The 12,105-nt window shown below is 33.2% G+C and overlaps 2 protein-coding genes across 3 annotated transcripts; one reads left to right on the plus strand and one right to left on the minus strand.

Moving 5' to 3' along the window:
• Positions 1-1,437: 1,437 nt before the first annotated feature.
• LOC126664278 (uncharacterized) lies at positions 1,438-7,206 on the minus strand. Of its 2 annotated transcripts, none has more exons than XM_050356586.2 (14): positions 7,119-7,206; positions 6,989-7,032; positions 6,793-6,875; positions 5,750-6,701; positions 5,606-5,673; positions 5,204-5,286; positions 4,856-4,955; positions 4,573-4,658; positions 4,029-4,111; positions 3,781-3,908; positions 3,595-3,696; positions 2,591-2,884; positions 2,348-2,470; positions 1,438-2,055 (listed from the first exon to the last, which is right to left on the minus strand). In XM_050356586.2, the coding sequence occupies exons 2-14, from the start codon at positions 6,996-6,998 to the stop codon at positions 1,672-1,674; spliced, it is 2,496 nt and encodes an 831-aa protein (XP_050212543.1). In that variant the 5' UTR covers positions 6,999-7,032; positions 7,119-7,206; the 3' UTR covers positions 1,438-1,671. The 2 variants fall into 2 exon arrangements, with proteins under 2 accessions (XP_050212543.1, XP_050212544.1); XM_050356587.2 differs by having other exon boundaries at positions 7,111-7,129.
• A 1,810-nt stretch (positions 7,207-9,016) lies between these two features.
• Positions 9,017-10,967, plus strand: LOC130015043 (blue copper protein-like). Its single transcript, XM_056104455.1, has 2 exons — positions 9,017-9,182; positions 10,660-10,967. Exons 1-2 carry the CDS (start codon positions 9,017-9,019, stop codon positions 10,965-10,967), a joined length of 474 nt encoding a protein of 157 aa, XP_055960430.1.
• Positions 10,968-12,105: the final 1,138 nt, after the last annotated feature.

Here is a 12,105-nt window from a genome sequence, read left to right on the forward strand (position 1 = left end):
TGAAATTTGTTTTGTAACATTTTAAATAATTATATTAAATTGCTATAAAGTTGGAAGTTTAGGATTTGTTTTACCAATACTCTTAAAAAAATAACAAATTTATTTTAAAATATAAAATATTGTCCTTTTAAAAAAGGAAAAAATATCAGAAAAAACACCCACCTTTATTTTTTTTTCAATTATATCCTTATCTTGAAAAATGGCTAATATTTTTGAAAATCTTCATCTTTCACTTTCAGTTTTACTCATAATTATTATTAAGGATGATTTTTTAATCAAGGGATGAAACCATCCAATAAAACTAAACCCTTGAGTAAATTTATACTTTTTTCACTCAAAAAAAAATTCAAATAATTAAGTTTTCCATATTTAAAATTTAATTTAAAATTTTAATTAATTAAAAACTCATTCGCTCTCCACTCTATATTCAAATTATTAATAGTCAATTGGACCTTTAATATATTAAAAAAAATAGGGTTCATAGACCCAACTCTTACAACATACACCTTTATTAATTAAAGGTTGGAATTCTAAATTCGTTTCTTGAGGTGGAAAGGAGATTCTTATTAAAATTGTGGCACATTCTAGTCTAATTATGTTATGAATGTCTTTTTGATTCCGCTTCGGCTTTGTGAAGAACTTTGAACGTATAATGAATTTATTTCGGTGGAGTAGGAATCAAGTCAAGCGGAAAGGAATTAACTGGGCTAGGTGAGAAATGTATCCCAAAGAAGTACGATGATATGGGTTTAAAGAGGATTCAGAATTTTAATATTGCTATGCTTGTTCGCCAAGGTTGGAGATTGGTAAATTCAGATGATAATCTTATGGTTAAAGTCTTCAAAGCTTAAGATTTTGTTTTTTGAGGCTAAGTTGGGTCTGAATCCAAGCTTTGTATGGAGAAGTATTTTTGAGTGTCAAGTTATAGTGAAAAAGGGCGCTAGAGTAAAGATTGGTAATGGTGAGATTACCTAAGTTTGGCAAGGCCAGTAGTTGCCGGAGGAGAGACAGGGCTGGTTACTAATGTGGTTCATGTTGGTTTAGCTGAAGCTAAAGTAAATTAGCTAATGGATAGTGTGAGTGGTGGCTGGGACCATGGTTTGATTCGGGATTTGTTTGAGGAGCAGGATGTGAATCTCATCTTCAGTCGAAGGTCGGTGGAGGACACATGATATTGGAATCTTAACTAGTATATTAATCACGTTCCAGTAGATAATTGGGATGTTTTTTTGGAATTTGTCGCTTCCGTTGCAAAGGATAACAAGCTAATTTCAGATAAAAATTGACTTTAGAGCTCATAATGTCATATATAGTGTAATTTTTGAGATACACCGGAACGCCTTTTATCCCGGAATGGAGGGAGCAACATTTGTAATACCAATGCAAAATGCAACCAAAAAAAAAGTCATGAATATATTATTTATACACCTAAAAACATATAAAAGCATAAAATTGAAAAAGTAGATAAAATTACAAAGTTTAACCAACTCAACTAATTTCTTTTCTTAATTACCTTGCATGTTTAAATGGCTAATCACTTTGGAACACAGAGAGTATTAAATAAAACAAAGTACAAAATTTAGGCCTTTGCTGCGAAAACAAAAGCATGAATAAAATTTGAGCTCAGAAGACGCTCAGTTCCGTATCTAACAGCATGGCAAAATCCAACATTCACATGAGGACCCCTTCGGTATTGTTAAGGGCTTTCTTGGCAAGCTTGAGTTTGTTAGCGAGGGCTTTGTTAGTTTTCACAACATACTCTCTGATGAAGAACTCAATGTCATCGCGGAGGCTTTCTAGCTCCGGATTGATAGCTACACGTGTAAATGCATTCCACACAAGCTTATCAGGATATTCGAATAGGGACTCGAATATCATTCGGAAATGCATGATCCTTTTTGGTGTTAGCTGCGCAGCATCACCCAGTTCCGCACTCTTCAAAGCCGACAGGGAGAGCGAGAACGAGGTAACCATCTCTGCTACAAATTTTGCTAGATGCATAGATCTTAAGAGCTGGGTCGACTCGAGCTCTTTGAAATGGTCCCATAGACAATACTGTATGACATACAGGATATAACAAAGATTATCAATTCTCTTAATGAAGCACAATCAGAAATGTATAAAAAGGATGAAAACTATAATTATGATGTTGAGTAATTATTCTACACAACTGTTGTGTCATGTCATCATCTTTTTATAATTGTATAGGTGACATGACACAACAAAAAATAGGTGTGAAATTTGAAATCTTTTAATAATTGTATAGGTGACATGACACAACAGTGGCGTGAAATAATTATTCTATTATGTGCCAATTGCTAGATCATTAGGTAAATAAAAAGAGTACCTGTAACGTATACTTGTGGTTTTTGTCGTGCTCACACAACTTGGAAGCGAGAGCCGTGTAATATTTATTAAACACCTTCTCTTGCAAGCAACATTCTACGACAACTCGCATAATCTCTCTGTCCTGTAAATTTGTGCAGAAAAAAGAACATAATACATAATGAAGGAAGACAGTAGAAAGCGACCTGATAAAGGGAGGAAAAGGTGGAATAGTAGTAAAAGAAGAGATGCAAGGAAGACCCACCTGCTTTCCGGGCAAATCCAACCGTAAAAGCTTCTCAAATGCATCAATGTAGTCCTCTCCGCTCATTACTATACAAAATATGGCCTTTCTGGCATCAGTATTCATCCTCTGAGAAGCAGCAAGCTGCAGCATCTTTTGTGCTTCCAGAACCTCTTTGTCAATTGTATTGGCTACCTCGTCGATATCATCAGTTTTAGCGGCAGTATTGCCAGACAACCACCATTGGCCCTTCTTGCCAGGATCAACCAGTTTGCTCCATTTAAGCCCTTTGATAAGAATCTCTTCAACATTTAGCTGAAAAAAGGAGAAACTAATGATGACAGGCAGAACTACAGCTTTTGAATTGGAGGGGCTAAGAGTAATGACGACAACAAAATATGAAGAGCGAAACGGAAATTTTCAGATTTCTAAGGAGAAGGGAAACTACGGAAGAACCTAAAACTCTTGAGCGCACTAAATTTTGTAGATTAAGGTGCTATGAGGAAGGATAAGGATATGAATTTAAAGATTTTGAAAGTCGTACGAAAAGATTTAAGCTTTTAGGAGTTTGTGTTGGGTCTGCAGTCCACGTATACATAATAACAAAAGTATCTATCTAATATATATTGATACGAACTCTATAAATAGTTATGTTTCTACTTTGTACCATGTCAAAGCACACAAATGAGAAGGCAGAAAATCATCAGGAAAATGAAAAGACATGGACATGCATGTGAGATCCTGTGGTGGTAAGCAGAACCATCTTTCAAAACATTAGTTTCTTAATATCATGGCAATTGGCTGTATTTTTTTAAGACAATAGGCAAACGATTACCCCAAAAACGGAAATGTACAAGTACAATCAAACTGGGTGACCACAATACGCTGAATTTTAGAGATGTTGACCTCCAAAATTGCTTAATCTGTTCCTAGTTTACTATCATAATTCTAAAAGAAAAGGCATTTGCTGTAGAGATTAACATAAAGCATCTAAAGGAACACATAAGGGAAAATAGACCACATACCTTTTGTAACCATTTTTTGATCCGTGTATGTTGTGCAACGTCTTCTTTATGCCTCTTTTTGTTGTTTTTAATATCACATATGGTTTCTAGCATAAATTCCATCTGCAAAAGTTACCAGGTACTGCACCAAATGAACAACAGCAACAGTGCAAACAGATTCAAAATTAATATCCAAAAAATGCTCACTCTTTTGCCAATTAATTTTTCATGGTCTTCCTCTGAAGAGGCCTTCAGCTCATTCACCCTGCTTTGGACACACTGAATAAAGTTTTTCATGGCAGTAGGATCATCGCTCCTTATTTTCATGCCACAGCCTAAATTCAGTGGTTCTATACGTTAGACATGTTTGGTTGGCCTAATAGCCGAAAAATGCTATCACCGTCTACATTTGCTATGGCTTGTTACAGAATCAATGGTCAAAATACAAGTCTTACATTGCAAAACTGTCAGGATAGTAGAGACATCAATCTCTTCCAACCGCTTGCTCAACATGTCCAGAAAGTCGTAAATCAAATCACTGAAATCAGCAAACTAATGCAGTAAGCAGAAGTTTGGTATTGAAATAAACAAGAACTAGCAAAAAATTAAAAAATAAAATGAATAATGTTAAATAAGCACATCAAAGTGAGAATTTGGCAATGAAGTTATTTCAAGTTCTAATCTATTTTATGATGAGTAACATCAATCTCATAGACAATACTCATTGCAGTACATGATAAAATAAATGACTGATTATCCCTTATTTTTATCCAGCATAATATCTATCGTAGTATAAATAGAGGACTGGCCTCTGTGTCACGATGTGCACATAGAAAATGTCTGTTAATTCGTATATCTTGACATAAACTTAAAAGAGAGTCTCATCCGCAGATATAATCTTTTTAAAGCTCTTAAACAAGCTTCACTTATTTTGCTATAAAACTTCCTTAATATTACTTCTTATTATATTTTAATTAGCATGACTATGCTGTTACCAACCTGTAACAAACTCCAAATGTACATAAAAATGATAGTAGAAGAGTGAGATTTCGCAAGGACATATTGTCTTCTTTGTGATACTCATCCTGCATGACAACAGCAAAAATTAAATTCATTACTTTCAAACTGTTCTAACAATACAAACAGTAATATCTTCAATTTCAAGCAGCGGACAGTTAGAATTATAATGTTAATGCTTCAAAGTTAGAACTTATAAATGTTTCACCACTTATTAAGAAAACTTGATATCAGAATCTTGAAACCATAAAAATTAAAGGTGCACCTCAAATGACTTGGCAAGTGAAGCCAAAAGCTTTGCGCTGAAATCAATCCCAACAGAACAAGCCATGCCAGCAACAAAAGCTGCAAAAACAGCAGCATACCTTTGCAAAAGGACATACAGTATATCAAACATATAGTAAATAGAAAAAAGAAAAAAAGCAACCCAGTAATTAAAACAACACTATAACATTACCCGATCTAGAAAATACTCAAAGAAAATGGACCAATAAATAACTGTCATTTAGCAAGTCATACTCGACATACCATCATAGACGTTCTCATCAATTGAAAATGAGTTAAACAATCAATATTACTAGGAAATATTTTGTAATGAAGCAAATTAACTTACTGTTCGTTTCCGCGAGGTCCTCTGGAACAAGCTGCCAACACCTCATCAGTGATAATTTGAGAACTGACACTGCGACTAGCAGACTGCAGAGAAATCAAATTAAAGAATTGAACTGACACCATTTGATTTTTATTTTTTGAAAATTACTACCAACTAAAAGAGCACGAACTAATGTCTAGCTTTTCAATCCCGAAAATCGGAAAAATGATTGAAGCAATGCATACACAATAAAGCTTCCTCAAAGCAATACTTAATATGTAAAAAAAAAAAATTGACTATCAAAGAGAGGAGATAATGCTTAAAAGATCTTTATGCTCAACGGTCAACACAGTGTTAACCCTTTGATAATAATTTAAACTTGATACAATATAGCCAGCAAGTGCAGTGAGAATGAAAGCATACACAAAAGACGGTAGCCATTTCTGCTGTAACCGCCTCCACATTGGTTTCGGACAACCTATTCAGAAGACCTGTAGGATACTGAAAGTTAGAAAAGCTATTATGCATTTAAAGGCTATAATTTTAAGCACAAGCTCAATTTCATACCACGAACCCTTCTACGAATCTGACTCTGCTCCTCAGACTCCTTCCCAGCAAGAGATCTCAAGCCAGGAGGTACATACTTGAGACTACTTGCTATTGCAGGTACATCTGTAGGAGTTTTCTGTAATGCCCCCTCAGCCTTGTGGACTTTTGCTGGCTTAGATGCATAAACATTTGTTTCTCCTACTATATCACCTTCTTGCCTCAGCTTCGACTTCTTTCTCCTTTGACGTCTCTTCCAGGATGCTGTTTTGGTGGCACCTTCTTCTTCTTCTTCTTCTTCTTCCGACAGTGCAACATTAGTTCCCTCTACATCAAAATCTTCACCCACAATATCATTGTCAGTTGTATCTCCTGCCACATCCCCTTCTTGCTTTTGCTTGGACTTGTGTTTTTTGCTTTTCTTATGTGAACTCATACCGTCTGCATATTCTTCCTGTTCTATATCTGTATCAGAGGTATCCTCTAGCTCAGATAGTCCATCCATAAGATCAGAGTCCATTTCATCCCCCGAAAATTCATCCGACGCCTTTAGCTTTTTATGTTTCCTAGATTCAGGAGACGCTTGGACATTTTCAGAAGAATTATGCATAGAAAAAATCCCATCTAATAACGAATTCATATCTTCATCCATCCCCTCCAATTTTCCATCCTTCCCCTTAAGTTTCTTAGCTAGTCTCCTTTCCATTTCCAAATCCTCCTCTGCGTAAGGATCTGAATTCTTCATATCCATTTCAAGAAACTCTTCAAACTTCGTTTTTGCACGAGCCCTCTTCACACCCTTCCTTTCTTTCACCATCTTCGACTTAACTTCCGGTCTCACTACAACATTCTTATTCTTTTTCTCCGAAGTCTGAACTAGAGGAGAAGAATTTCTCGACTTGTTTATAGATTTAGGCTTCGATTTCTTATTTGTTGTACTAGCTAGTTGAGCTTTCCTAGTTTTTTGTGATTGCTGTTAAAATTAAATTAGCATTCAAAAAACTTATACAAGAAATGGGCAAATTTCACTTAACAAAACATAAAAAAATGCAGAGTCTTTATACCTGATGTTGAAGCCAAGACTGATGTTTTTGCTGTTTATTTGATTTCCTTCCTTCTTTTCGCTTGTCTTTGCGTGATATTTTCTCTATTACAGAATCAAAACCAAACAAAAAGCTTCAAAATTTCTCTACAATTCACACACTAAGAACTAAACCCATTGTATACAAAAATTATAAAATCGAAATTAAGAATCCTTACCCATGGCCATGGTTACCCAATCAGAACTGTATCAAAAACTTAAGCTGCAAAGTGAATTAAATATGGTAAGACAAAGTGGTGAAAGAAATAATAAGCAACTGAAGAAGCCAAACAAATATTACAGTTAAACCTTAAAAAAACACTGTTGTTAAGGTTTTAGCAGAAACGCAGAAATTAGACAAGTTACTGCGAGTCTGAACCTCAGTTGGATTTGGAACTCATGTCTGGTGTAATTTGTTTTGGGCTTTAGTTTTACAAGATACTAGAGAAAATTAGACTCAACACTTGATTATCAAAAATAATTCCAAAAATACTTGAGCATCTTTTTTTTTTCTGTCAACACTTGATCCCACCTTTTTATTTCATCTAGCACTTGATTCCACCTTTTTATTTCATCTAGCACTTGATTTTACCTTTTTATTTAATTCAGCACTTGATTTTACCTTTTTATTTTATCCAACACTTAACCCAACCTTTTTATTTCGTCCAACATTTAAATTCATTTTTTTATTCATCCAACATTTAACTCCATTTTTTTAAGATTTAGAATTTAGATTTTAGGATTTTAGGGGTTTAGGGTTTATGATTTTAGGGTTAGGGTTTAGCATGATTTAGGATTTAGGGTTTAAGATTTAGGATATAGGGTTTAACATGATTTAGGGTTTAGAGTTTAGCATGATTTAGGGTTTAGGGTTTAAGATTTAGAATTTAGGGTTTAGGGTTTAGCATGTTTTAGGGTTTAGAGTTTGGAGTTTAGGGTTTAGGCTTTAACATGATTTAGGATTTAGGGTTTAGTATAATTTAGGGTTTAGGGTTTAGAAAAATAAGATTTTAAGTGTTAGGTTTAATGTTTTTATTAAATCAAGTGCTAGGTGCAATTTATTTTCTTTTGTAAGTATTTTCCGCAAATGAAAACGAACATAAGTATTTTTGAGATTATTTTAACAAAATCAAGTATTTTTCAACTTTTCCCAAGATACTAATCTTAAAATTGGGCTGGAGCCCCAATCCTTAACCCCGAAACTTTTGGAGTTTTATATGAATTTGTGCTGAATTGATTGGTTCAGGCAATACGTTTTATTATAAAGTTAAAATTTTCAAATTATTTCAAAATTCAAATGCTATGATTGATTCATGTAATAGTTGTGAAATGGAAAAGTTATTCCATATATAATTCCTATTTTTTACTTTGTTTTATGAAATAATTATTTTATAAAATTGTTATTTTACGATTTTGTGAAATAAACACTTTTCTTAAAAAGTAAATATTTAATTTGCTTAATAAAAAACCATTAACAGTCACCTAATGTATTTAGATGTAATTAGGTCCAATTGGGTATTATGAATGTACTTGTGTGCATAAGTAATTCCTACACATTGTAATGATCTCCAAACTTTGTTGACAAATGACAATCACTTGCACATAGTGCTCAATTCGGCTACCAAGCCGTCCCTGGCCTTCAGTATTCAATTTGGTTAGTGCTCCATAGATTTAATTAATACTTAAATTAATTGATACTTGACACTTATCAATTTTAATTAAAATTGTATAAACGCAAGGCAGCAATATGCTAGGTCGTGGATTCAATTTTTCCAGCAAGCGCTCCCCCTCCCTAATAATCAAAAAATAAAACTAAAATTTTAAAATTGAACCGACAAAATTAACTGATTCATTCAGTTACTTTGGTTAAATCGATAAAATATATAAAAAGAAATAATTATAGAATATAATAAAATAATCGGTTATGCATAAAAATAAAATAAAATACTCGGTTAATTTGGTTAATCGAGTTTTTATAATTCCTAACCGATATTGCACCAAAATATCTATGGGCCGAATCAAATTAAGCGAACTAACCGAATTAATCAAAATCATTAACCAAACTCAATTGACATCGTCTCCTATTCTCTAAAGCTCTATAAAAAGGTATGTCAAGGTATATTGTTCATAAATCAACTAGAAAGCAAGCAATTCTAATCTTTATACCATTAAAACCATTTTCTAGATATATTTTGTTTTAACTCAGGATGGGTTCTCATGGCAATTTTATGATCTTTATGCTTATTGCTGCCCTTGTTCCTATCACAACTTTGGGAAGAGAGTACATTGTTGGAGATGAATCAGGCTGGACTTTCAATTTTGATTATCAAACTTGGGCTCAAGGAAAGAACTTTCAAGTTGGAGATAAACTTGGTAAAATTAAAACATTTCTATCACTCTTTTCTATAATTAATCATGCATAACTAATATATTTTCTTTTTTAGTTTTGAATAAGCATGCATTTTAAGTATAGTCAGATAGTATAAGTTAATTTAGCTTATCAATGAATTCTTACAACATAATATATGTTTCTTAAAATCTTCTTTTAAATTTATTATAAGAGTTGTTTACTAAGCCAAGAATCTGTCAAATCTGCCCCGTTTGAACCGTAACACTTATTCTATTATCAAGCGCATTTCCAATTCTGCCCTATATTAAACTCGGGCTTTTTGAATGTGTGAGTTCGGTTTTCTTATTTTTTAAATAAAATTTAATGTAGATAAAAAAAACTTGAGCTTGCATAAATCTAGGATATTAATCTCCATATGTCACTGAGTTATTCCAATATTACAGAAAGGGTACTAAGTTTCAGATCGTTAAAAAATGATCACTATGTTATTAAATTATTTCACGGGATATCACTCGAGGCTAAACGCACTAAACATTTTGCGCTTTATCCTACGTGGCATGCCATAATTACAAAAAGGCGTATAATTCAGTATCATATTTTAACAAAATTATAACTCAGTACCCGTTTTGTAATTTGCGATAAATTTAATGATCTTCTTTTAAGACGGTGACCTTTCTGAGAAATGATTCGATAACTTAGTGATTATATTTTAACGATTTCAAATTTAGTACCCTTTCTGTAATATTGGAATAATTCAGTGACTTATTGAGTTTAATATCCCATAAATCTAAATTATGAGCCAGACTTGATTTTATATAAGTTAATAGATGAAAGTTAATTATTTAGGTGAATTGAGTTGAAACTGTTATTTAATTGATGAATGAATAAGTAGTTTAATGACACATTTAAGGAAATCTCAGTTGAACAATGTTGGTCCAAGTTGAGCGCAATGTATGGGAGAATACATTCATGAGGCCCAGAATGTGAAGCATATAACCGTGGGCCGGACACCACATTAAACCCAAAACCCTAAGGTAATGGGTTAGGTAGTCCATCCCACTTATATATTCCACATTCTACTCATATCTTTCCAATGTGGGATTTCCATCACACTTAATATTCAACAATCTCCCCCTTAAGTGTGATACCCTTCCACATTAGATCGCTCAACTTACCTCGGAACTAGACTCCAACCCTTTCGGGATGGCTACCCGGAGTCACCAAGTTCCACCCAGCCGAACCGGGCTCTGATACCAATTGTTGGTCCAAGTTGAGCGCAATGTATGGGAGAATACATTCATGAGGCCCAGAATGTGAAGCATATAACCGTGGGCCGGACACCACATTAAACCCAAAACCCTAAGGTAATGGGTTAGGTAGTCCATCCCACTTATATATTCCACATTCTACTCATATCTTTCCAATGTGGGATTTCCATCACACTTAATATTCAACAAACAATTAAACTGATCAAAATCTAAATTGGTTTTTTTTTTGTAGTGTTTAAATACCCAGTTGGATTCCACAACGTGTTCAGAGTGAACGGAACTGGGTTTCAGAACTGTATTATTCCGCCAATAGAGCAGGCGCTAACAAGTGGAAATGACACAATTGCCCTAGCAGCACCAGGAAAAAAATGGTACATTTGTGGAGTAGCTAAACATTGTGAAAATGGTGGCCAGAAACTTGCAATAAATGTTGTGAATTCTCAACTCCCATTTTTTCCGGCCCCAACCATCGCTCCTTCGCCTTCTACCGGTGCCAGTGCCGACAAGGAGACGCGATTTTTGAACTTTTTCAGGTGGTGATGAATGCAGCTGTGACTTGGACAAGAAGTTTTATTTTTTGGGAATAAATTAAAATAAAACATCAAAATTTCTCTAGAAAATTAGCTATAAGTTTTTTTTTTCATGTACTCAACAATAAAAGATACTAATATGCTTGAAGTTTTCAGTTATTTAGCGATCGAGTCTTATAATTAGTTGATCTCAGGATCTAATAATTCCATTTATTTAGAATCATAAATGCAATTTGCCAATCTTGTCATCAAAATTACTGCTTTCAAATTTTATTTAAAATTTCAATTTTATTTATTTACAGGAAGGGAGTTTCGAATTTAACATAGTCCTTAGAAAATCTTGTGTTAAAATTTAACTTCTTAGTCTCACTGCTGATAGCTCATCAAAATCTAACATTTCATCTAGAAAAAAAAAGATTAAAATTTTAGGATTGTTTTTCATATTTTTAACTTCTATTATGATCAGAATTTGAGGAGATTAACATAAGACCAAGTTCGAAGTAAAAAATATATTCCATTTTCTACTCAATAGTCGGATTTATATAAATCGGACATAATGTGGACTTTTCATCTCTACCTAAAAAATAATTTTTTTTTTTATGCTTTTATCTTTACCTATCGCTAATATATACCAAACACCTCAAAAGTACAATATTTTGTTTTTTGATATTTGAAGAGCGAAAAACGCTTGTGAGGATAATTGAATTCACGACCTAGTAGTATTGCAGTTTGCTATATGACGCTTATACAATTTGAATAACAACTTATTGGTGCAAATATTGATATATCTACTCTATATTTCTAACAAATCTCTGATATAAAGTGTAAAAAGTGAACTTTTTAAAAATAAATATATAAAAAAAATAAAGTATAAAAATAAATGAAAATAAAAAATAATTATAAAAATTATGACTGGTTATAAACCATTTTTAAAATTTCTCCTTCAAATTTAGTGTTGGAGTTTGGCTTAGTATATATTTGAACAAAGGGTCAACGCGCCCCCTAAACTTATAACACGGGGTCATCTAATCTAATTTATACTTTTTTGAGCAACTAACCCCAAAACTCTTCAATTTTAGGTCAAATAACCCCATAATTGTATTTTTAAAACGCGTAAAATACAGATCGGATGTGAGGGATGCAAAAAA

Source organism: Mercurialis annua, linkage group LG1-X (assembly GCF_937616625.2).
Source record: "Mercurialis annua linkage group LG1-X, ddMerAnnu1.2, whole genome shotgun sequence".
Taxonomy (NCBI): Eukaryota; Viridiplantae; Streptophyta; class Magnoliopsida; order Malpighiales; family Euphorbiaceae; genus Mercurialis; species Mercurialis annua.

Bases quoted from the DNA above. Each gene is read 5' to 3' on its own strand.
- LOC126664278 (XM_050356586.2), bottom strand. The intron at 5,674-5,749 runs GTATGAAATTGA...AGTATCCTACAG, and splicing joins GATTCGTAGAAGGGTTCGTG to GTCTTCTGAATAGGTTGTCC. The intron at 4,112-4,572 runs GTTGGTAACAGC...TGCTGATTTCAG, and splicing joins ACATTTGGAGTTTGTTACAG to TGATTTGATTTACGACTTTC.
- LOC130015043 (XM_056104455.1), top strand. From the start codon at position 9,017: ATGGGTTCTCATGGCAATTTTATGATCTTTATGCTTATTGCTGCCCTT. The intron at 9,183-10,659 runs GTAAAATTAAAA...TTTTTTTTGTAG, and splicing joins TCAAGTTGGAGATAAACTTG to TGTTTAAATACCCAGTTGGA.